This window comes from Aulostomus chinensis, chromosome 14 (assembly GCF_037954235.1).
Source record: "Aulostomus chinensis isolate RoL2024-O1b breed Wild chromosome 14, RoL_Achi_v1.0, whole genome shotgun sequence".
In the NCBI taxonomy this organism is placed as follows: domain Eukaryota; kingdom Metazoa; phylum Chordata; class Actinopteri; order Syngnathiformes; family Aulostomidae; genus Aulostomus; species Aulostomus chinensis.
In genome coordinates, this window is record NC_141333.1 from 21,529,481 (window position 1) to 21,555,609 (window position 26,129).

At 47.1% G+C, this 26,129-nt stretch overlaps 1 protein-coding gene across 6 annotated transcripts in view; it reads left to right on the forward strand.

The window, feature by feature from the left end:
• The first annotated feature begins 1,663 nt into the window (after positions 1–1,663).
• Positions 1,664–26,129, forward strand: part of ralgps2 (Ral GEF with PH domain and SH3 binding motif 2) — a 65,746-nt gene continuing 41,280 nt past the window's right edge. For 2 of the 6 annotated variants that reach the window (XM_086224417.1, XM_086224422.1), the window contains exons 1-3: positions 1,665–1,888; positions 23,819–23,936; positions 25,871–26,001. In XM_086224417.1, coding sequence (XP_086080543.1) covers positions 25,942–26,001 — 60 coding nt within the window. In that variant the 5' untranslated portion in view covers positions 1,665–1,888; positions 23,819–23,936; positions 25,871–25,941. Of the gene's footprint in view, positions 1,889–11,527; positions 11,645–19,541; positions 19,576–23,818; positions 23,937–25,870; positions 26,002–26,129 lie in introns of those variants that run through there. The other 4 variants (XM_086224423.1, XM_086224420.1, XM_086224421.1 and 1 more) reach the window with 4 other exon arrangements.

Genomic DNA, 26,129 nt, shown 5'->3' on the forward strand with positions numbered 1-26,129 from the left:
TTCACACCAACCAAACAGACGACAAAGGTGTGCTCGTTTTTTCTGATGGCTTTACATTTAAAACGGATGAACTGTAGTTTCTACATCACTAAATTTATACTGCAAACTGGTGCATTACAGAGTATGAACAGAAACTAGAGAAAAGCAACTGTCCTTTAGAAATACAACTGAAGGTTAAAACCTGAGTGTCATGTTCAAATACACACATATGTATATATACATATATGTGTGTGTATATATATGTATACATTTTTTAAACTTTACTTTCACTAAATACAATCAGTCAGTACTTCATAAGTACAAACGTGATGCCCTTCACCTCATGTACTTGTACGAGCTCATCCTACTGCACAGCGGTGGTTGCACCACAAGATGGAGTCAGAATCAAAGGAGCAGATTTTGGACTCCTGTCAAATCCGAGGGTCACCTAATCTGCGTGACTCACCGCAGCATCAGGGTGCGTGAGCGCCATCTGTCAAGACCAGGACCAAACTTCTCCACATGGCACATCATGTTTGTGAAGCTCCCATCGGTGCCCTTGAACAAGCCCAAGCCATGTGGTTCCTTCAGCAGAGGGCTAGCATGGCTATGGGATCGAAGCAGCTGACACAAGGCAGCTGATGTGCAAAGGTTTGATTTCTGGATTCCTGGGACCGGCTCCAATGAACACCTGTTTCCTGTTTGCTTGGTGAGCGACCCTTTTACCTGTCATTTCTCAAAAGAATAAAGCTGGTTTTTCTGGTGCGAGCCATGATGACATCAGTGGGCGTGTCATTCTACAGCTGCGTATTGTGCAATGTTGTGATGACACACCTGAGATGACAATGGTCGTGCTCAGGTGTGGGGGGGATGCTAGTTGGTTTGCTAGATGGCACCAAGACGGGAAGAACCGGCTCCCTGCTAGTGACTCACATCCAAGTGCTGCTTGTCCCGGTGGTGGCTGTCACTCTGGCCTCCATGTCGACCCCAAAACTAACAACAAAACAACCTTCCATGGTTGCAGAATCATTTGTTAACACTCTGGAGCCGAATGATGGTGATTTACATGTCACCAACACTGCGGTGATGCATGTCCCTTGATGACTTTGCTCTGCAGAGTGAACGCCATGGTTTAACTTGACTTAAACATGATCAGGTGGTTTTACATGATTTAACCTTCAGAAAAAATCAAATCCAGACTTCTATATCATTCAGACTAGACTGTTCGACTCCATGACACAAACTCTTCACTTTTGGAAACAAGCTCAGAAATGACCAATAGAATAAAATAAATAAAATAAAATATATGAGCTAAATTGGAGAGATGCTGTGTGGAGAGTGTTAGCCAAATGTGTTGTTGTTGACATGAAAACATGAAATATTAAAGAGGAATATAAGGAGACAATGACAACCAACATGTTGGATCAGAATCAGAAATCCTTTATTAATCCCAGGGAAATTATTGGATTGCAGTGTTCCATTTCACAGCAAAAAACAATATATAATAAGAAAAAAATAGAGAATCAAGAATATAACGAGATATCTTTTTTACAAATTTACATTTTTACATTGAACGGGATATTTGTATTACAATAATAGCGTCCTAACTCGTGTTGACCGCACAAGCGGGGCCCCGGCCGCCTCCACGCAGCCCTGCTCGGACTGGGACCGCCACTGGCAGCGGCACTATAACGCAAAGGGGCGGACGGGTCCGCCGGCGCGCTGGAAGCTCCGCCCGTCGGTCGCGCATCTCCTCGGTCCTCATTCAAAACAGATCCCAGCTGTCGTCGCGGGGCGCATCGTTGAGCCCGGAGCCCCGGCTGAGCGTTAGCTTCAACCCGCTCACCTCCCGTCTTCTGATGAACCCGCCGGAATACCGCACGGAGAGAGAAGAAAGCGGCGCATCTTGGTGAGTTTCGGCGCTAAACGAGGCCAAGTTTGTTATCACCGCTGCACCGCCGAGTAAATCCCTCCCCGGCCGTCGAGGAGGGTTAGCTAGCCACCGCGGCTCTGAGCTCCGTGAGCGGGTCTGGGAGTGCTGTGTTTGGGTACAGGGTGCTCCCTTATCAGGGGGAATCGGCATCCATCTGGTGGAGGGTCGGGGATGTACGGGGAGGGGGCGGTGTGAGCAGGACCTACAGCCCGCGGTGTAAGGCAGCGCGTTTCTAACTGCGTGTGGTGGCTGATTTGTAGCCGTTAAACCCTCACATCCACCTACTCGAGCCCGCAGCCGCCCGCCACTCGCCCTGAAGCACCGAGCAACTTTACTGACACGACGATAAATCGTGCGCTCCCTTATCAGGCTAACGAGCCAGCTAGCGACGACATGCTAACGGGAATCTCCCGGAGGACAGCGAGGAGGGTGCAGTGTTAGCCATGTCTCACTCCCACCGTGTTTACCTGAATCACTACACCGTGTGTTTCTTTTCTCGGGGGCGCTGAGGACGTAGAGCCGACATGATAGTGTTGCTAGCCCCGGACAGTTTACTTAGCAGCCATACCTTCCGCAGGCGCGGTGCCCCGGCTAGCTTATTGGCGGTGAACCCCCTGCACAGTCCCCTCCGGGGAGCACTTTGGGTGTGGCGTAGGTTCATCCACCAACAGCACTGTGTACAATCATAGCCCGGCCTGCCTAAGCCGTGTTTTCTGTTAATAAAGCAGGCAGGAGCAGCAGTGAATGCAGGCTAAGCGGGGGAGGGATGTGCACTGGCGAATTACCTGAAGATTAAATTGAGGAGGAATTTAGTGAGCTAACAAGGAGCTCTCCAAGTTCACGTATCCAGGATGAATCCAATCAATTCTTCACACATCAGCCCCCGGCTGACTGGTCTGTGTGCCGAGCAGCTGCCTACCTCCATTTATGTAATGTATCATTGTCAATCGATACTGTTACTACAAAGAGCGATTGTCTTCAACGGCTCTTATTTATTGTTGGTTGGTGCCTGGCACTCTTACATTTATGTACTGACCATTCAGGCAGCAGCGCTCAGGTGGCGACTGCTGTCACAGGGCAGAGACCAGGCTCACTGCCCCAGTTAGATGATTAAATCTGAGAAAATGGGGTCTGATAGGAGCGGAGGTCATGGGTTGTGATAAAGAGGAAGTGCCTCTGACTGTGTGCTCTGTCTTTTTGGTGGGTTGCTATTTGTTCCCTGTGTTTTACACACACACACACACACACACACACACACACACACACACACTTGGGTTGGCCAGCTCTGTTAGCCATCAAGGTTTTGGGCTGGCCCTTTTCACTCTTACTGGGCCTTTTTTTTGGATAAACAAAGCCCAACTCCGCTGAAGCGTCGCACAAACTCTGTCAGTATCTTGTGCGATGCTGGAATGTTCCACATCAATCTCTCGTGTGTCTGTGCTCAACACTTAACATGTGACCCAGAGGTCATTGGTTCAGACTCATGACCGGCAAGCCCTCCCTGTGCCGTGAAGTCAGGTTGGGGTGTGAGGACTGTAACGGTCTGCTCTGGCTTCAGCTGTCAGGCCTAAATAGGTCGAAGTGTCTTGATTCACTTGTTCTGACAGCATTGTTTGATTCATGTCGCTTCATGAGATTCAGGGGAAACTGAGGAGAAGCAAACTGTTTAAGAACACTCGCAAAGTCTTCAGGTCAGTGAATATAACGTCATAAAGGTGCTAGAACGTAGAACCTGATTGAATAAATTCTAGTTGATTCGGTTCTCCATCCCAGGTAGAACTCTGCAAGCTGCAGTCTGACGACTGCACACACATTTACACTGTAGCTTTTAATTATCTTCATTATTTTTTAGTGTTGATTCTGTTTTTTTTCTCCCTCTGTTTTGTGACATCCGTCGCCTCCCTCCAAAGATGGTGGAGGCTCGTAGGAGCTCACATGGTTTGAGGCTGCGTGGTCGGGGATCCGGCCAGAAGATCAGACACCACCATTAAAGGGTTGGCTTAGTAAAACCAGACTAATTAGCTCATTTTCAAACAGTACAGTGTTGCATGAATGATGCCCAACTAATTTAAGATTATGAATGCCACTCTGTTACCAAGTTCTGGTAAATTGAGGAACAAAGTAACTACCCATTCATCGTGTCGTACTTTGTCCTCTTCTCTAGTGCTGGAGGGCAATCATCCTCACTCTACCCCTTTAATCTTCCAGCTAGATAGCATGATACAGTGATTGTTCTAAAAAAGTCAGTGAAGGAACACTTTTGATTATTTTCTTTTTGGGAACCTCTCGTACAACCACGAGCAACCGTTGCGTTTCAGTGGACCTCGGCGGCTGAGTTCTTGCTGTACACACAGTAAGCAGAAGAGCAAAGTCTGATTCAATGAGAAAAATAATCCCGATATTTAAACAGAGGGACGTTGCAGCATGACAAGGGTGTGTGTGTGTGTGTGTGTGTGTGTGTGTGTGTGTGAGAGTGAGAAAATGTTTGTACTGTAGAGCACGACATCCTGCACCGTCCTGCTCTTGTGGTGAAACATAAAACACAATCCATGGGGTTCCTCGCCCAATATCAAGTCATAAAGTCATAGCTCTCAGGTACTCATAGTACTCAGGTACTTGAGGTACTCACTCATAGCTCTCAGGTACTCATAGTACTCAGGTACTTGAGGTACTCACTCATAGCTCTCAGGTACTCATAGTACTCAGGTACTTGAGGTACTCACTCATGGCTCTCAAGTACTCATAGTACTCAGGTACTTATAGTACTCACTCATAGTACTCAGGTACACATAGCTCTCAGGTACTCATAGTACTCAGGTACTTGAGGTACTCACTCATAGCTCTCAGGTACTCATAGTACTCAGGTACTTGAGGTACTCACTCATAGCTCTCAGGTACTCATAGTACTCAGGTACTCACAGTATGCGTGTGAGTGCAGACCAGAGAGGGAGTGGGTTTAATGGTTCTTTGATGGTTTTTGGGTCACTGTTTCGGTTCGAGCGCGTCCTCAGCAAATGGCAGCAAAATGCAGAGGCACTCATGGCGTGAAGACGGTCGCTGCTGCGTTTGCTGATGTCACCGTTGCGCTCCAGCCTGTCGTTTCTCTGCTCTTTTTCAGTGAGAACGAGGGCCCGACTGATATGGATTTTTTGAAGCCGATGCCGATAATTGGAGGGAAAAAAAATCCGATAACCGATTAATCGGCTGATTTTTTTAAATTGAATTTTAAAATTGCGTTGATTTAGGTAATATATATATATATATATATATATATATATATATATATATATATATATATATATATATATATATATATATATATATATATATATATATATATATATATATATATATATATATATATATATATATATATATAAAGAACAAATGGCTGCTTTTGAGCCTTTCAGACTTCTACAAAGATGTAAACTAGACGCAGAAAATTAATTTCAAACCCTTTTTTATTGCTGAAGCAAACACAATAACCATCCTTAACAAAAGGCCAGCAACAATGAACCATTAGCTTTTTAAAATAATAATAATAATGATAATAGTAACAATAATGTCCAAAACGGTGATTCTAACATCCAACTATTTTGTTCATCATCTCACATCTTTGAAAACAAACAATGAAGAAGCAAGAATAATAAGAACAAAATTAAAATATTCTCAAGCCCTTTCCTTTCAGTGAAACCATGTCTTATTCCCTGCATTTTATTTCTGAAAATAGTCGGCGATTATCGGCCAGTTTAGGCTGGGGCTATGATCCCTAGTGCCCTAGTGAGAACGGCACAGTTCCCTTGTGGAACAAAGATGTTGCTACTGACTCGTGCTGTACTGAGCGGTTCGAAAGGGCACCCCAAGCTTCTGTGTGGTCCAAGCTAAGCTGGTCAAGAGTATTTTCTCACTCGCCATCCTCAAATGTCTGATTGGGAAGTGTCTATCTAAGAACAACAAAAGTCTCCGTACTCCTTGCAACTTTGTAGTGAAGTTCCATGCTCCTCCTCCTCCGCCATGCTGTCCACGTTTACACAATAACAGTGTCGTGAGCATTGCCCTGGTCGAGGCCATGTGGACACCACTGCTGTTAATTTACTTCATGACGTCACATCTGAACGAAGTCTCTGAAAAGCAGATCTTGTGCCAGAGTGAGATCGCCAACCCCCAGTGCTGCTTTTTCTTCTTCTCCATCACCTCATCACCCAAGGCCACACCCCTCTCTCCTAAATGGTCATGTCGCAGTGGGAGTGAAAGCCTTTACCGTCCCCATGTGATCATACCTGCCTGGATTACCTCAATTTAATGTGAGCTCCTTTTAAAACTTGGCCCACTCTTAACTCCACATTCAACCTCCACCTTCTGGACTCAGCTAATCCCAGAGATGCCTGGTGTGCGCAGGCCCATCTGTGCAGCGCTGTCGTGTAACTGCCCAAGGCCTGCAAATGTGATTAGAAGGAGATTACATCTGTGTGTGTGAAATGAAGCTCCTCTCAGAATCAGAGCCTTGTGTATACAAAAGAAAGTGATAAAACACTGGAAAGCTTTTGTGTCATTGAGTGCACCCTCTGCTCTTTCTGAAGTTGAGCTTATCTGCATTACCTCCGCTTCACTCCAGTGTGTGTGGACGTCCCGTAGCCAAGGGTTCGTGCGGCTGACAGTCTTTTCCTCCTGAGCTAACAAGCCGTCATCTTGTAGCCGTCCACTGCGAGCATTTTAGTCTGCATCAAGCCTTTTCTCTGTGTGACCTCCAACCAGTGCTGTTGCTCAGTTGCCAGGGTAACTTTATGCGTGTGTCTGGCACATTTATGCAGCACAGATGGAACTGCGAAGTCACATGTCGTCACACTCTTCCTTCCCAGCCTTTGCTCCACCAAATCAAGTATTAAACCACTTCTCCTTGCGCCTTTTTCTGAAGTTTTCTGTCCTTTCGGCTGGACCTCATTGGGAGTAATTTAAAAGGCTCTCTGAGCATAACGAGCGCTCTTGGAACACTGTTGCAGGCGAGATAACGACATTCATATATGAGGTGTTTCTGACGCTGCTGGTTGAAGTGGGTGTTGTAGATGGTGAGCTTGGCTAGCACTTGAGCGTGTGCGCATGACTGTTTGCGTATGTGTGAGAAGGAGGGCAGGGATAACGCAGGGCTCAGAGGTGGACTCAGGGTTTTGAGCAACGCGTCTTTTTGCTGCACTGAACAGCATTTTAGGAAGAAGTGCATCACTGCCTCTTCTTGTTCTGACATGTGGTTCCTGCTGCGTTGTAATCACAGCTCTTGTTTGTGAGATTTAGGCCTCATTGAACACACACACACACACACCCTTTTCAATGCACATCACAATAAGGTGAGTGCTGGCAGGACAACTGGAGTGGTTTCCCTGTGCTGGCCAGTGTTGTGCCTTCCTGCAGGAGCTCCTGCTCTCTTCGTTGTCTGAAGGGTTGTTTTCTCCCCTCTTGATGGCTGATTCTCGTACTGGTCAGTGTCTCTGGTACAACACTCAGCGACCCTCGTTGCCTGCGTTCTCTCGGGTATTTTAGCTATAAATATGTTTGGCTGAGGGATGCAACCGGTGGATATTTTCAGAATCTGTTGATTTTACAGATTCCTGAAGCCCATCTTCAAATGTTTCAGAGTTTCCTATGGTGGGATGTAGAAAACAGGAACCAAATAAGTGAAGGCTTTTTTTTTCCCCTCTTTTTGCCAAAATGATTTTCAAAACTTTTGTGTAATCATTCAGATAATCCTCTTATTGTTTCAGCTCTGATTTTGCTTTCATTTATGTAACTGTGGCCAGGACTATTCCATCCCTCCGTCCATCATCCATCATCCATGTTCCCCCTCTTCTCCTGTTCAGGGTGGTGGGGGTGGAGCCTGCATGGCAGGGCCAACACATAGAGACGGACACCTTATCACCCCCCCACTGCTTCACCATTCACGGAATAGCAGTTGTGACGTCAGCCTGAGTTATTAATAGAACTGACAAAAACACACAAAATTATCATTTGTGCTTATTTATAGAGACCTTTTGTGAAAATTGATATATTTATTACAATTTAATAAAAGATTACCTTTTTTAAATCGATACTGCACAAATGTTTGTATTTTATTTTTTAATCGTGGTTTAGATATTCAGAACTTGTTTGACCTGACATGCACCACTAACAGAGGTCAGATTTAGGTAAAGGAATATTAAATGACAACTTAAATAGAGATTTTAAATCCCCTGACCAAATATATCTGGGGGACTTGTTTTATAGACATGAGTCATTTGTTACTCATGGTGTTAATTTCAAGACTTTCTTGTTAGCATTTTGTGTGTGTGTGTGTGTGTGTGTGTGTGTGAGCCAGGGGGGCGAACCTTATGAGTCGTGGGTGCTTTCTCACTGGGTGGTCACCATCATGCAAACCCCTGATCTCTTGCCCTGGATGGATATTTAAATGCTGCAAATCTTCAGGACTCACAGCAGCTTTGATTATATTTACTATCATTTAGCCTGCTGGTGTGTCCTGATTAATAACTCCTCCTCTCTAGAAACCACAATTGTCCTCAGTTTTGGTTTGGGGTTGCACATCTGCAGTGACAGTGAGTTGCGTCCTGCCCACACTCAGGTGTCCTGACCTCAGTATAACCTGTGTGTGTGACTGGAGCTGCTGGTGCTCTGCTAATGCGCCATTTTTGGTAGACGCCCTGTGCAGATGTGTTTGGCTGAGCGGACAAATTTTGTGGACCTTCCCTGCCTGTTTCTCAGTCAAGCTCATGTGGGGATGTGGTTTCTGTATTTGTGGAGAGACTAAACAGACTCCCTCAGACTGTCACAACTGATGGTAGCTCATGTTTTATGGTATATGAACTTTTAATAGTGGCCCGGTGGAGCAGTGGTCCTCACCGTGGCCCCCCAGCAAGAAGGTTGTGGGTGGAGCCCCGGCTGCAGCACCGGGTCTTTCTGGGTGAGTCTCCATGTTCTCCCTGTTCCTGCTGGGTTCTCTCTGGTACTCCAGCTTCCTCCACAGTCCAAAGACATCAAGAGGGGACCAGGTTAATCCAGACTCTAAATTGACCGTAGGCATGGCTGGGAGAGCCAATGGTTGTCTGTCTCTATGTGTTGGCCCTGCCATGGACTGGTGACCTGTCCAGGGGGAAGGCTGCTGGGATAGGCTCCACCCCCACCACCCTGAACAGGAGAAGAGGGAGAAGATGGAGGGAGGGAGGGATGGAGGGATGAACTTTTAATTAGGGGTCACAATTGCTGCTACTGATTACGAATTCCATGAGAAACTTGACAACTGGACATTGATCAACTAGCGCCCAACTTGTGTTCTGCAGGCTGCTGTCGTTTCTTCATAGATGATCATGGTGTATCAGGCTGTGAGTGTTTGGGGTCACAGGGTCAAGGGTCAAAGGTGAGTTCAGGGTGAGGGGCTAGCCCTTCCGTTTATGGCATGCACAATGTCCGCTATGAAGGTCCCATTCCACCTGACACCTCAAGGCTGGTCCTTTGCTGCTGGGTCCTGTGGCATTTTGCTGCTGCATATCTGGAATATTTACAGAGGATGTTTCATTTGTGGCGCACATGTACACCACCCCCTCCAGGGCCAGGCGGCAGTGCTTTACAGATGGAGAGTGAGGAGCAGCCAGTGGACTCTCTGCTTACACACAATCCATAATCCCAGGACTGGCCAAAATGTTCATAAACAGACAGCCGCCGCACCCTCCCACTTCCTCTGTGTATTGTTCTGCTAGGCCGGTCTGCGTCAGGTGATGGAGACGAGGCTTTACGGTTTCAACACGCGGCTTCGTGTCCGTCTGTCTAAATCCTGAGTGTCCTGACACAGGAGCAAAACTGAGCTGGTCCTTGGCTGTCATAGAAATTTGGGAAGTTGGTCCTGTCCCTTTTCCTTGTCACTGTTTCCTCTTCTTCAGACGATTAATCTGGGGTGCACATGGTATTTATTTCGGCTTCATCCTCCCACCTGGAGGGCGCTGACTCCTCCCTTTACCACACTGGCCCTCTTTGTTGAACAAGTGGCGATGATTAATGTGTGAAGCAAATGTTTTCTTCTGTCATCTGGAAGAATCCGTTTAGACGTGTGTGACTGAGACAACCTGTTTCCTGCCGTCTTTGTTAGGTTTCCCCACATGTCAAGTTTTGGCATGCAGGCCGAGGCTCACACACATGCCAGCAAGCATACGCAAGACGTGGCTAACCGTCAAAGTGGGCGTTGGGTCATAGCGTTGTTTCATTTTCACAACATGTCATCTGTCTTTACGTGTGAATACAGCGAAACCTACAATCTCCCATCAGAATTTATTCTACGTACCACGGCTACAGCAAGCAGCACAGACGCTTCCGTTCCCAGTTCAGACACAGCACTGACTGGTGGATCAGTCTCTGTTCGCTGCTCAGGAATCTGGATGAGCCCAGTTCAGAAACTTCTGGGGGTCCCTAACCTCCACAGTTAAGATGCACCGTCCCATCAGGGAGCTTAAACGCTCATTTTTGTTGTGTGAAAAAGTAACAGCGGATTGGCAGAATTTTCTGCTCGCGCATGCTCCAAATTGTAGTATGACTTTTGCACACATTTATTTGTAGTTGCAAATACGAGTTAAAAGCTTGGCCGGCCCACAGCTGATCAAACCTGCACCCCAGCGAGTCATGTGGTCTGTAAAACTACAGCATGCAGGGTACCTAGCCATCTTCCCTCTCTCTCTATTCAAAGTTGGAGCCAGACAGTGGTGAGCTTGACAAAGTTTCTGTGGAAGTGTACAGCAGAGCACTCGCACAGCGAGGGTTTGATGAAGGAACGCATCAGCTCAGTACTAAAAAGGAGAGGCTGGGAAACCCTGAAAGTTCTTCAAATTTTTGACGAGTCAGCAGAGACTAGGAGCGCTTCCCTGTCGCAAAGATCCTCAGCCGTATTGTGAGGATGCTGTCATCAGCCCTCACCCAGGCGCTTGCCTAATGTCCGGGATATTGTAACATCAGCCACGGGCGCTCATCAGTGCTGCAGAGGCATTTCAGCGTCGCACGAGATATCTGCAGAGTTGTGAGGAACATTTGCCTGGGATCGTTGGTAGACAACGAGACAACTAATGATGACAACTTATATTTTCTGCAGTTGCCTTTGTCTCGTGGTGGAGCTCTAGCAAAGCGGAAAGAGCGTAGATTTGGGAAGAGGGAGGGCGACATTGCTGCTGCAAACAATGTCCTTCCTATTTTTAGTCAGCAGATGAAGCTTCAGCAGAACTTGCCTCCTGCCTGTACTCGTCCGTTACGGGGAGAACAGAGGATCACACCAGTATCGTCGCGTAACCCGTGCACAAAGTGTAGAGTGTGTTTGTGTGTGTGTGTGTGTGTGTGTAGCCCCTGGCCATGCTGCTCTGTGGGAGAGGAGGATCAGAAAGGGGTGTGAGGGGCTCATTCAGGGAGAGATGGGATGAGGGAGAGGGGGAAGGGAACAGTTTGAAGAGATACAGCTGTTTCCCAAGTCTCAGCTGTTGCTCCTCTTCCATTTGATGCAGGCTTTCTCTCTCTCTCTCTCTCTATGTCTCTCTCTCTCGCTCTCTGTCTCTCTCTCTCCACACACACACACCCTAACTGACGGAAGCACACAGTGTAACATTGTTCTGCCTGTGAAAGAAAGATGAAAGAACCCATCTTTCATAGCAGCCATCAGATGGGAATAGGAAGCACTCACCATACTAGTGAGAGAGGCAGCTGGAAGGCCACATTTGGGTAAACCTGCCTTTTGGTTTTCTTGGCTCTTTCCTTTGTCTGTCTGTCTGTCGATCTGTCTGTCTGTCGGTCGGTCGGTCGTACTGTCTGTCTGTCTGTCAGTCATGAGGTGTGATGGTTTCAGAATTTAACTTATTCTTCTACTTTCTTCATATTCCCTTTGTTTTTCCTTGACCTGAGTGTCACATTTTATTCACCCATGTGACCTATGACTTGGTGAACTCTACCTCGTGAGCAAACAACGCAGCTGTGTGTGTGTGTGTGTGTGTGTGTGTGTGTGTGTGTGTGTGTGTGTGTGTGGACTCTCAGTGTATCTTTGGCTCGTCTGCTGAGCACAAGTTGTCTGCGATCTCACATTTGTCCCTGTTCTCCTTCTCAGCTCCCTTTTGTGTTTTTAGTTGTAATTGGCGGTTTTATCAGGCCCTGGAGACAGGGCGATGCCATGTTAGGGGAAGTCATGCGTGCAGCCGTGTGTGTGTGTGTGTGTGTGTGTGTGTGAAGACTAGAGGACTATGATCTTAGTCCTGCTCAGTTTAGCAAGTCATTAAGATTAGTTTTGTTCCAGAACTGGATCACTTTGAACCAAACACTCAGAGTCAACTGGATGGGATTTGCTCCACTTTATCTTTATAACCCTTGGCTGTGCACCCCACCTGATGTCTAAATAAGGGTAGCCAGCAGACAGCAGGACAAGTGTCTCCATGTTAGCTGCTGCTCTGCTCTTTTGGGTCAAGTATTTCAGATGAGTGGATCAACCTAAAGGAGGACAAAGTTGTGGCAGGGAGACGGACGATCTCTTCATTACAGGGGAAGGAGATGCCCTGCTGCTCTCAAGGTTGTGGACTCAGTGAGGGATGGATGACACCGAAAGGCTGAGAAAGCTAGAGCTCCAACAAAAGGAATTGATAAATCAAAAGAAAATTAATCTCCAGCTGTTTTGATAACTGATCGCTGTCTGTTTTTTGAGTATAAATGTCAAGTATTTGTTGGTTTCAGACTCAGTTATTTGATACTGAATATTTCTAATAAGTCACTTCAGAAAATAGGAAACCTTTTGAGAAACGCTCATCGCATTTGGACTAAATTGTTGTCGCATTGATTGATGATGGACATATTCTTTGGTTGCAGTACGACTATGAATATGTCGCATCTCTCTCCAGGCCTACGTGTGATCAGAGCAGGTTTTTACAGTTTGCTTCTTTGTTGATTTTTTTTTTTTTGTTTCCTTCAGCAAGTTTGCTGCAGTTGTACGTAAGCGTCTGTATTGTTGTACCAGAACTGTGTGTTCTTGTGTGTTTTGCTGTCCAAAGCCTTGAGGGCCACCCAGAAGTCCCTGGTCCTGGGAAAGCCTGTGTGTCACTGTGGCTCCATCGGTGTGGCGATGAATGAAGTCACGGAGGTGGAGCTGTTGGCTCACCATCAGGTAGCTGTGACTCCAGGAAAGGTGTGGTTACGATGGTGTTGTCATCGAGAAAAAAACAACGAAAATGTTGCTGTAAATGATTTATTATTACTTATTGGTTCACAGATGTAAATGACATGAACTCTTTAGGAGAAACGCAATGTAGCAGTTCGATGCAGGTTCATAACAGAATAAATGATGAGATATCTAATCTGAAGCTCACTGCAACAGTGACATCCAGACATGATGGTAAACTCAGTCTCAGTGTTTAGCTGATGATTCCAGCCTGGTTTGCGCTGCGTGAGTAGGATTTCAGTCCGTACATCTTCCAGCAGCCTCTCTCACTTAAACGCCACGCAGCGTCACTTTCAGTAGCAACGAGTGTTTGCCTGGTTCTCGGGAGGATGCTTTATTACAGGGGGTTTGACTTGTGCCAATCCTCAGAGACTCATAGAGGAAGGCATAGAGATCCTATCAGTTTCCTCTAAACACTGCTGCTCTGACAGACTGCCCTGCTGCCCTGCATTGTTCGGCAGCCCTTTCCTTGTTAACAGTCCGTGCAGGGAATGGCCACAGACATCAGCGCCTGCCAGCGCCGCGCTTCCTCGTCTTTCTCTCTCTCCTCTGCCTTTTCTTTCCCCCGCTCATCTGTCAACACGCTCAGGTCGCCTAGTCCTCGGCACTACAGCTGAACTTGGGCTGGGCTGTGTGCCCACCGTTAGGGTTACAAATCAGGCTGAAGTCAGTGTGGACATACACAAACTCTAGACCCACGCTTTACCCACACATGGCAGGCTGCTACCCTGGGACGCTGCCACATGCCTCTACTCACAAAAGCTCGGTACTGTAGACTCTCTTTGATTCATGGTTGAATAAGCAGATACATTCATCAAGGCTAGCAGGACGCTCAGTAGGACCCTTGTGTTGCTCCTTGGTAGGATTTTGATTGGTGCCTGTAGCCGTTGGTCTGTGCTGAGCTACAGCATTGTTTACAGGTGTGAACTAGGTCTACGAGAGTCGCACATACCGAGTGAGTCTATGCCATCGCAGGATGTGCCAAGAGAAAAGACAGCAGGAACAGGCCTGAGCAGCCTCTCTGAGAGCCTGAGCTCTAATTATCAAACCAGAGAGCTGTAGGGATGGAGGGTGAAGAGGAGAACGAGGGGGAGGCAAGTGCATCTAAAAAAAGCATAATCACACCCCACGGTGCTGGCTGCTGCTATGATACTGATTTAGAACTAGTGGAATTTCACAAACGGGGTTGACGGATCTCTCCAACCCAGGTTTAAATGATAAATATGTGTGGGTGTGTACACGTAACTGGCTGCTTAACATGCACAGTGTGGTCCTGTGTGATGTCAGCGGCGCTGCACAGCATTCATCACAAACAGTCTTCAGCCAGTGCACAGGCCTGACGACAGCATTGGAGAGTGTATATATAATATATCAACTTCAATGTCACCAAGTTAAAAATGCAAGCTGCCCACCTGAACACATTCATTATATTAACACCCTTGACACTGGCGTCCAACATCCAATGACAAGGGTGGACTGTCGTGTTGCTCTGCCACAACACCAGAAGTCCTGATTGTACCGGCATCTTATTGGTCATCAAATAGTTGTGTTTTATCTGAGGGCCACAGAAGAGGCCCGGCAGTCCTGGCGTACATCAAACGGTATCGTGGCCCACTTATTATGTTATGATCGCTGGAACATCAGACGAACGCAGGTGAGTGATTGGAGCTGTGCAGTGGGCAGCGAGCTATGATGTCACTTACAGGAAGGAAGACTGGGTGTTTTCCCTTCAGTCGAACACATATTGTGATTGTCTTGAAACGTACTGATGGTTCTTGGCGCACTGAATCGTGACGCTGTCGTTGTTGTGTATAAAGTATTGTGACGTGATCGTAGGAGCTTGTTCTGATTCGCGGTCAGCCTTTTTCCCGAAGAGGCTCCGATCACCTATGAACTAAGTGAGTAGCACAAAGTGTTTCAAAACATAGTCTCCATCATTTGGACCTCATTGCATTTGCTTCTAGCGGAGCAACATTTCCCCCCCGCTTAAAGACTAGTTTGACAAATTAACTAACCCTTGATAACAAACCAGTGAGTTTTCATGTGCGACTCCTTTGCTAAATATCTTGCGACAGCCGCTGTACCCTCGACTCCTCTCGTGCTGCCCGCTTGAGTTTTAGTCCGTTTGAAAACGCTGCTGTTCATAATGACTGCTGAGGTGCATTAGTGGCGCTAGCTCAAGGTAGTTTAGCAGCCTCAGAGGGATGGTATGTCCGGGGGTGTGCAGATAAATTAGCTGTGCAAGTACATTAGAGGTCTGCGTGTCTTTCACTGGAACATAGGTGGGCTGTGCAGTGTCCATAGGCTCAGCTGTGGTGTCCCCAAATAGTCCCAAATAGGGGGCTTGACTTAACTCAGCTTGTCTGTCCACCATGCTTGCTACCCGTCAGTGACGTTACTCCTCCCCCTCAATGCACAATTGGATTGTAAACCAGAGATCTGCATTAAACAGGAATGTAGGAGCTCAGAATAGAGCGGATCACCAAACCTGCTAGAGTGTCAGAGTAGGCTAATCCGTACAGTAGTACGGGAAATACTCTTAATGTGCTGCTGGGTTAGCTGTAGCCTCACTCCTACCAAATGGATGTAGATATTATTGAAATTTCCACAGTTGGACTGTTGTCTGCACTGTTTCCTGTGTTGATACGTGTCTGTCACTGCGCTGCAGGGTTCTGCACCCCCTCTCGATCGCGCTCATTTGCAGCCAGACAGGCCTAAATATTCAAGGCCCGACAGCTCCATGCGTAGGGTAGAGCACAGCTGCATCAGTCAGGCTGGACCAAGTCTGGGACGCGTCACTGAGTCCTGCCGCCAGCCGCCGTTACCTAATAAGTAATGGATTCATTAACTATTGATTTTCTAAAACATGTTGAAGTGACACAGCAACATCTTTGTTGGCAGCGTGCAGCGGTGATCCATCAGGTGACGCGGGCTTCTTGTCTGGAGAGGTGTGTGTGTGTGTGTGTGTGTGTGTTGTCTGTGTTAATGGAGCCTTATTTACAACACTCGATCCCATATGCTGCACGATGTCTTGGCAAACTTGGAAGTCCTGAAATTATCAAATTATCAACCAGTTTGGTGTGAGAGAATTAAAATGAAGCGATGCCCTGAGACGTTTGAGAGCCGGTGAAAGGAGCGTGAGGCGTAACTTTGTTTCTGGAAAGTGGTGGCTGTCTGTTTTTGTCTCTGCTCAGGAGAATTTTCTCGCTTGGCTCTGTCCCGTCGACGTTTCAGCGGTCCAGTGGATCTATCTGAGTCAGTCTGTGTGTGTCGGTCAGCCTCATCAGCTGACACACTTGGGATGTAGTTAGAACGCCAATTCAGTCTCATGATTCTCATGCTTAAATGTTATTTTTCAAATCAGAGTGGGAGAACAACAGAATGTGAGTGTGGATGGTGAAGAGAGTTCATGGGGAGCAGGTGAGCGGCTACAACTTCTGTTGTCATAATTTGATGTATTTGAGCTCCACACAAACACAATCTCTCTGTTCCCGGTGCCCTGGAGTGATGATGTGAGTCGTGTTCCTGTACTGCCAACCTGCTGAGTGAAAGCTCTATTGACCTGCCTTGAAACGCAGCCACATGCTGTGTGTGTGTGCAGGTTATTGGAGTGTGTGTGTGATCAGCCCAGCCCCTTTAGTTCCAGATCAATCGTGTTCCCTTCATGAGGCTGGACTGGAGCTCAGAGACGGAGAGAACTGCAGTCTGTTTGGTGGGGCAGCATCATGCCAGTCATCAGATGGCTGGAGTGGCAACTTCCTGTCATGAATAAAGTCAGCATGGCGTACACAGGACATGATAGAGCAGCAGGAGCTGTCACCCTGCACCGGGGGGAACCCCTGTCAGGTCTGTCTGTCTCCTGACCAGGTTGGGTCATGAAAACACAAATGTGACGCTAAGACAAAGTGACACCACGCACAATGTACTCATTTCATGTCCGGATATGTGACAAATTACAGCACCTTCTGCAAATCCAGCGGCGGTCGGACGGTGCAGTGGTGTCAGCTGCTCTGCTGCCTCGTTTAAAAATGTGTTTTCTGGCCCACGACAAGAGAGACGACCCTGTTTTAGTCACATGCTTCTCATTGTGTGTGTGTGTGTACGCACACATGCACTACACAGAACCTGCAGGGTTTTTTTTTTCATTGCTGTCCATTTTCTTGTCAACATGACTTCCTCTATTCAAAGCCTCATCCCAGAGGTGATGGTCCTGGTCCTCTCTTCATCTGCTCCAGGATGGTGGTCCTGGTCCGAGGTGGTAAAGATGCCCCAACAAGCTTTCGCCCAGTACAAGTCACCCCTTTACACTGGTGATGAGCTCAAATGTATTTATATCTCAGTGAGATAATTGCCTGAAGCATCATGACTTTGTCTTCAGGGTTTCCCACATTTATTTACTCCTATTGTTCTCACTCATGACAGAGAATAGCATGACGTGTTGCCCTACGGGTGATGGTGAGGTGGCTTCTAGTCTGTCGGTGAACCAACGAAGGCGAGGAGGAGCGGTTTATTCAAGTCGGTTGGACTGACGAGAACTTTCTCTTTTCCTTTAGAGGGCGGATGAAAAGTAACCATACCTGCTAAACTGATGAGAGTAGTTGGAAATGTGTGTGTGTGCATGCGTGCGAGAGAGCCCATTAACTTTGCTGGGTTCTGAATCATTGAAGATATCACTGCTTACCTGTAACAAGCTAATCCAAACAAGCTAACGGTCGCGGCGCCCTCTTCTCTGTATCTTAGCTGCCCGTTGCATGTTGAAGCCTGCAGGTTAATGGGATACTATGACGTCCTGATTCACCAACACCAAATGTTTGTATGTGACATTGTGATGCATTCAAGAAAAGCCCAGAGAACATTTACCAACCCTGCCACCAGAAAAACAAGTGTTAACAAAGTAAAAAGGTAAATAAATGTAACGTGACTCATCGTGAGCGATGAGAGGCGGCATGACGGGCTTTGGAAGGATCGGTGGTTCGATCCTCACTCCCATCACAGTGTGTGTGTGTGTGTGTATGTGTGTGTGTGTGTGCGCGCGCTGTATAGTTTGTGAAGTTTGTGTGTAAGTAAAAGAGGAGGGCACAGTTTAATGGGCTGTCACATCCCTCAGTGTTCAGCTCAACACACTGACCCACTTTGGCTCCCTGACTTTGGTGCATCTGCGGCACAATTTTAACTGAATGTAGCCGTGCTGCTGCCAGGCCAAACAGAATGCCCCTGCTCGCACGGTGCAGTCCTGACACAGATGCTAACTGGGGGGGGGGTTCATTTAAACACACAGTGGGACAAAGGAAATGCTTTCTTGGCCTGCACCAGGAAGGCCAGGACTCGTGCTTGTCCTCAGCTCGTGGTTAGACGCCCTAACGCTGCCTGATCTTGCTGTGAGTGTGAGGAAGAAGGACATTTGAGGCTCGCACCCACAGTGGGAGCTATGAAGCGATGCTTGCAGGGCTCTGAGGTGTCAAAGATTAGCCTGCAGCGCTGCAGACTCACACTGGCAGACGTGTCACAACTGTTGACTCACACGGGGCTGTGTAACACTGATGGTTGTTATGCAAACGTCTGATTCTCTATTCTGTCTGTGACCTTCCATGACACTGAAAGGGACAAAAAGTCTGGTCCCACCCACATACACAACACTCACAAACGTAGTGAACACCCTAATCGTGTGTGTGTGTGTGTGTGTGTGTGTGTGTGTGTGTTTGCCTGGTACGGGAGCCTTGAATCAACTAAACAAGTAAACTGGTATTAAGGTGTCTTTTGATGATATTAAGTTGCGGAGGAATCCATTGGCATACCGTCAATCACATCATGGTGGTACTGCAGTATCCACATGGCAGGAGATGCAGTATTACCAGTTTAAATAAAGTATTTTCATGCTGGGGAGAGATTCCAGCCCGCAGTTGGAATCCTACTGACTTAGGAAAACATCTGCTTGGCACTCCATTATCATCTTTTTTTAAACTGTACTGTATATAATAATGGCCCAAGAATGATAGTTCTTGATATTGATCTTCTCTCTGATATTGTGGGACTCTTATCTCATTCCTTCTTGAATCCTTCATGTTCTCAGGGTCAGGACGTTCCCAGTATCCCACACACGGTGACGGAGCAGAGGAATAACTCAGTGCTGTTACAGCAAGCAGCACAAGAGATTCTGACGAGTGCAATTAAAGGTTCGCCTTTCACAATAAAATAACAGATGAAATATTTCTTGATGTAGCCTTTACTGTCACAGTGGGGGCGGAGCGATGTCCTCTGCTCTTTTCAGTTAATAGTAGAAAATATAGGCAGACTTTTTTTTTGCTAGATGTTGTTGTTCAGTTGGATGTTGGTTTTACTATTTTGTGGTATTACTCTTGACTGCAAGGCAGCCTGGTGGAGCAGTGGTCCTCACTGTGGCCCCCATCAAGAAGGTTGTGGGTGGAGCCCCGGCTGCAGCATGGGGTCTTTCTGGGTGAGTCTCCATGTTCTCCCTGTTCCTGCTGGGTTCTCTCTGGTACTCCAGCTTCCTCCACAGTCCAAAGACATCAAGAGGGACCAGGTTAATCCAGACTCTAAATTGACTGTAGGTGTGGCTGGGAGAGCCAATGGTTGTCTGTCTCTATGTGTTGGCCCTGCCATGGACTGGTGAGCTGTCCAGGGGGAAGGCTGCTGGGATAGGCTCCACCCCCACCACCCTGAACAGGAGAAGAGGGAGAACATGGGTGGATGGACGGATGGATGGATGATGGATGGAGTTTTGACTTCAAAGTAACCAGGCTGGTGAACTGTTATCTGATATGATGAATATTGTGATGACATGGATCACGATACGTTGTGGTACTCAAAATAAATGTACTGACAGAATGGAGCTGAAGATCCAATTCACTGAAAATGCTCATTGTGTTGTAGCTCAACAAAAATAGCATTCTGAATTATTAGAAAGAGATTTTCAAAGTTGTACCGTTGTTGCTGTTGGGGAACTCACTGAAATGCAGCTGTCATGTCATACATTGGTCATGACACAGTTTTATCACCATATACTGCAATACACGGTTGATGGTAGGGGCTGGAAGATTGATGCAGTATCATGAAAAAAACACAATATATTGCTGCATTGAATTTTATTGCATAGTTCTCATCTTTAAATCAGCTCCTCCCAGGCGACGTCAGGCTTTGACAGGATGGATGAATATATCTGTCTCTGCGCCTCCGACGGGTCTCTCTCTCTGTCTCTGTCTCTGTCTCTCTCTGTCTCTCTCTCATGCCTGCAGTTTATGTGATTTACAGTTTCTTCTCCCTGCATACAAACGTTGTGGTCATCGTCACCTAAAATTGAGATTGAGACCATCAATGAATCGTGCAGCCCCGTGCAGCGTCCACTCTCTGCTCCAGAAAATATTCTTAGTGTTTATCAATCCAGACAGATATTTTAGTTTGTGGTGGAGAGGAGGAGATGGATAGGAGTAGCATAATGAGGACGGAGGAGGTGCAGACCTGTTTTCAGAGCCTCCAGGGACGGGTGTGTAAAGAGTTGGCGCAGGACGTTGATGCACAAACACGCCTGTGAGTGTGCGTGAGTTTGTGTGCGAGCAGGATGACACACAAACAATTGCTAATGTGCATTGTGGCCCTCAGTAACAAGGCCTGATAGGCAGCATGTTGGAGCTGCAGCATGTGAATGTCAAACAGCAGTCTGGGAGCGAGTGAGGGAGGGAGAGAGAGGGAGACGCAGCCAAATCAGTGAGGCCTGATTCAACAGCACCTGCTATGCAGTGTAGTGAGTCACACTTAGCTTAGCAACATCATTCCCCCTCCTACGAGCTTCAACTTGACTCGCTGCACTTTCTGTCACTCTTCCTTTGTTGTTCTCTGCTTCCTCCTCCTAATTCCTGTCAGATTACCCACAAGTCTCTTTCCTGTGTCATTCCTGGCCATTTTAGTCACGCACGTTTACCTGATGTTCTCTCGGCTCTCAACATTCCCAGAGCTTCAATGGGGGGGCCTGAGGTAGAATGATGTGACCTAACACTTGCAGCTCAAGGTCAGAAGGAAACTTAAGGTCTGTTCGGGTTGCCTAGAGAGGGCAGTGACCCGGAGGGGAGGAGCGTTGTGTCTCCATGTTTATGAACTTCCGTAACTCGAGGTGTGGATGTCTCCGGGAGCTGAATAGTTGGATGTAATCTGGTGCCTGATGGTTGGGATCATGGCTGATGAGCAGCTCAGACGGAGGGCAAACTAAGGTCAGACGAGCAGAAACAGACTTGAGCTGGAGGATGTTTACACGTCTCAGCTTCACATTAGTCTGGTTTGAGTTCAACTGCTGTGCAAAATTGTAACGTATTTTTAGAAATCTGCAAAAAGAAAATGCATGTTTCCACCCCCAGTCGTTATGCAATACAGTGAGGTGATCCACGGGAGCAAGCGCAGCTCCCTCTCTCTGCTCAGAGCCAGGAGCTCTGTCTCATCAAGCGCCTTATCTCCTGTATATCACCTGTCAGAGTCCTGATCAGGTATCGGTTTGTTACTCACAGACCCTCTAGTCCTGCCCACTGAGACATTATCAAGTCAGGGTCAAATCTCTCCCCATCTTGCCAGTGGAATTTTCTTATTCTATAACGTGATAGGACTCATGTATCATAAAGCCCATGACCGCAAACATCCAACGTCACATCGCAGTTTTAAAAAGGACAAGAAAGGGAGAAAAAAAACACCTCATTACAAAATTTATATGAAGTTTTCTCAAATTTTGAGTGAACGATTTCAAAATGCACATTAGAATACACACATGTAAAGCAGGCTAATGTAAAGCAGGCTAATGTAAAGCAGGTTAATGTAAACCAGGCTAATGTAAAGCAGGCTAATGTAAAGCGGGCTAATGTAAAGCAGGCTAATGTAAAGCAGGCTAATGTAAAGCAGGCTAATGTAAACCAGGCCAATCATAGACCCCAGGTGTGGGCATGGTCCCTGGCGAGGAAGGAATCTGCTGTGTGTTCTGCCAGGTTGAAGGGGGATGATTATCCCTCACTCCTCGCCACCATGAAGCGCTGTCACTGTGTCCTCCTGGTCAGATGGGATCTTTGAAGGAATGTTGAGGCGTCAACAAAGGTTTGAAGTTTACTTTGGTCAGTGGAAATCTTAATCCGTTGTTTGCTCTGCCCGTGAGCTTTGATCCCTGATCCACCATGATCACAACCTGCACAGGATGAGAAGATCTGAGCTGCTCCCTGATGGCCGTAGGCCAGCATTACACACACACACACACACACACACACACACAGGCTTTTATCTCTGAGAATACAGAGACACCTACTGGCCATTGTGAGTCATATACAGTTATAATGATCATAAACACCATCAAATCCCTCATCGTTCACACAAGTGGATCGAAGTTCAACTCAGATTTTTTTCCGTCATCAGTAAATCAGAAGGTTATGTGCGTCCTGCCAGGCTGGTACGTACCTGCATAAAAACCGACACGGCCCAAGAGGGCTGCGAGTTCTTTTGGTAGCTTTAATCATTATGTTTACATTGATTAACCTGCAAAAGGATGAACCAGACCTGGACCCAAGATCCTGGAGTGGTACTGATGACCCACAAGCCCTCTCTTCCTATATTAGAGCCTAGCTCACACTCTCACCTGAAGAGGACCAAACTCCTGGGGAACCATGGTCCAGTTCTTCCATTCAGAACAAACAGAAAATTCCGAAAGTCCGGGCCTGATGAGGCAAGAGTGAGCGGGCCGCTCAAGGTCGCGCTCTCACCTGTGGTCTGGTGGATTGTTCTTTTGGTTTGTTTTCATACCGTCACTTTAAGTGCATCAAATATCGTAAACAAAGGTTAAGAGTCAGAATCATAGCGCCGCAGCACGTCTTTGATGACATTGTCTTATTTTGTCCTCCACACAGCGTCAAACCACAGTGTGTGTACTTGTTTTTGACCAGCTGACCTGCCTCCACCAAACCTCCGGCAGGTACATTCACACCTTTCCCGTGCGTTGTTGTCCTTGTAAGACAGACCTGTGGTGGCGCGTGAGCCTGTCTCACGTCTCTCATTTATGCACTTACAGCAAAACTCTCTTTAGCTCCTCCTCCTCCTGCTTTCCCTCCTTGCTGTCTTGCAGTTTTGTTGTGTGACACAACGAAATTCATGTTTTTAGTTCACTTCCTGGATTTGGTCCCTTTCCTTTCACACCCCACGGCCAACGCCACTTGGAAAACGTCTCCATAACTTTTCCAGCAGGACCGTAGTCCAGTTGTGTGGTCCATACCATGGTGAAGGGTGCTCGTACACATCTGCAAATTTTGATTTTATTGAGGTGCGATGTGTGAATGTCGGTGCCGACAGGAGGTAGGTGTGACGGGGCCCTGTGAGGCTGTCAGGACCAGGTTCTTGGAGGTGTTGAAGTTGTGAAAGCTCTGTGTAGACAATGAATGTAACAGCAGTCGTTTGGATTAAAGTAAGCGATGCATGCGAATGATTCCAAAATACTGAGGGACCTGTAAGTGTCACAGCAGCAACTACTGGTGGCGCTCATATACAGAACAATAATACTTCAACTGTCTCTCATTACCTTTTTATGCATGGTAATCACTGATCAGAGCTCCTGCACAATCAGATCAGCTGTTTGTGTGTCACTGATGGCTGCGTGGGTTTGCCTCATGTTCAGAGGAGGAATCTCACTGCTTTCCTCTCTGGTCTCTCTCACTTTCACACAGGCAGCAGCAGCAGCAGCCGGCGGCCTTGGAGAAAGACAGAACCTGATAGACAAAGACGGCAATCCACAAGACGAGGCTAACCTGACCTGCAGCACGATGCACATCTGACACACAACTGGTAAGGAGGACGGACTTGTCTTAGTAGACTCGTTGGGCTTCGAGCACAGAAGGGTAGGTCCAGACCCTTGGGTGAGTGCATTTAGTCAGGAGTGATATCAGCTTGTTGCTTTGGACACTTTGTTTTTAACGTGTGCACGCACACGTATGTACATACCTCTGCACAAAATAACCAAGCGATATGTCACTCACTCGTCCCAGAGCAACAAGACAAGACACGCGTGTCAGAGCAGGAAGGTAATTAGAGATGTGTGACTTGATAAGCAGCAGACAGACCAGACTTGTAAACACAGTGGCCACTGCTTCCTGTGCAACCCTGCGCTGCTGTCAAACAACGGCAGGCGAGCTGACATGATGGAGCGCCGCTTGTTTTTTGGCTTGATGGACTGCAAATGTGGAGGGAGGCAGCTAATGGTTCTTAGAGCGCCGGCCATTTCAGCCTGAGCTTTTAGCCAGCCAAAAAGACGGATAGACCGACAGATGGACACGCGTGCGCGCACACACTCACGCAGAGGCCTGTGCTGGTAAACATGCCTCCGCTGGCCCTCAGTAATCTAGGCAGCTCCTTGTTTTTTACAAGTGTCCCTGAGTGCGTTTGGCATCAGTCTGTGGGGTGAGTTCAGTGTTGGGCCGACGCGGAGCCTGAGTCTCAAACGCACCGTCAACCGCTGGAGCTCGGCGCTGTGTACACTGAACAGATTTCAGTTCTAGTTTTTCAGCAATTATGAAAAGCCTTCTGCTTGCCTCGGGTTTGTGCCTTCGTCATGTTTGCACCCCAAGACAACAGAGAATGTATTTGTTGAATTGTCTTTTGTTTGTTTGAGTCTCAAGACTTCTTTTGAGTTGGTTTCTTATTGGATTGTTTTTAAAGCTGTAAGAAATACACCATTAAAGGTTGGGTAAATGCTCTCAAAGGTAATAAATAATAATGTCTTGATCATCTCAAAGACACCAAAGTCACCGTGACCATGATTCTGGTCGTATCCAAGCAGCAGGTTAATCTCAGTCGAACCCTATGAAGTCCACTGAAAGACTCCAACCATGGAGAAATGTGCTCATACGCACATTTCTAAATACCATGACTTATTTGTTTTCATAGCGATTTAACTGTTTTTTTGATGCCCACAATATATTTATGATAAATATCAACTATTCTGATTAAGAATTCCATGTAATTAATTTGAAAAATAGCAAACATTCACTAGTTTTAAAGCAACCTTTTATTTGTGTTTGTTGATTGGCCCAGGAAGGCGACTTTCAACATGCTACTTTTTTGATTTTGCTTTGATTATTCTAAGGAACAGTAGCATGCAGGACATGTAGGAGTACTTCATGGAATACTTGCAATTCAAGTCAGTCATGAAAAGAGTCGACTCGGGGCTGATGTGAGTAACTGTGACTCACTCTCACAGACTCAGCGTGAGCTGCTCTTGCAGCCCCGCTGAGGTCTAGCCAGCCTTCCTGGTGGATTTGTTTATTGCTCTGCTGCACAGTTGGTGGAGGGGAGAGACTTGCTGGAGTTGAGCAGTTGAAGGCGGTGTGGCGAGTCGTGGAGTGGCAGTAGGTCGTCCTCCAGTGTCTGCTGTAAGCTGCGAAGTGTGGTGGCTCTCGCTGACAGCTGCTTCCTCCAAACACCTCCCACAGGAGACCTCCTAAGCTCCTTCTGTCCTGTCCTCTCTCATGAGCTCAGGTTCACTCCTACGATATCTGAGCCATCGTCTCAAGTTCAATCAACACATTTTCTCAGGTTAACTTGAGGTCAAGTTATATCCAAGCGTTTAATAGACAGGCCAGGTCTCCTCTACAGCCAGTAGGTGGTGCTGCTGAGAGAGCAGTCGGTCTTGTGTGCAGGAGAATGTGGTCAAGTTTGGGTGAAATGCACATATTCATTCGTGTGTGTGTGTGTGTGTGTGTGTGTGTGTGTGTGTGTCTCAGGGGGCCGGACGGGCTTTGCTGCAGCTGAGGATGATGAATGGTCTCCTGTATTAGAGCTGGATGGTGTGGGAATGATGGACTTCCCAAATGGCCAATCAAGCATCACCACCACTGCTGCAACAGTCTCTGAGGTGAGACCACACCCACTTCCCATGCACACTGTGCACACCACACACAGCTGGTGTATACAATTATCAGATGACACACCAGGATCGCTTTTCTCAGATCTGAATATTTACATTATGGCCGTGTAACTGGG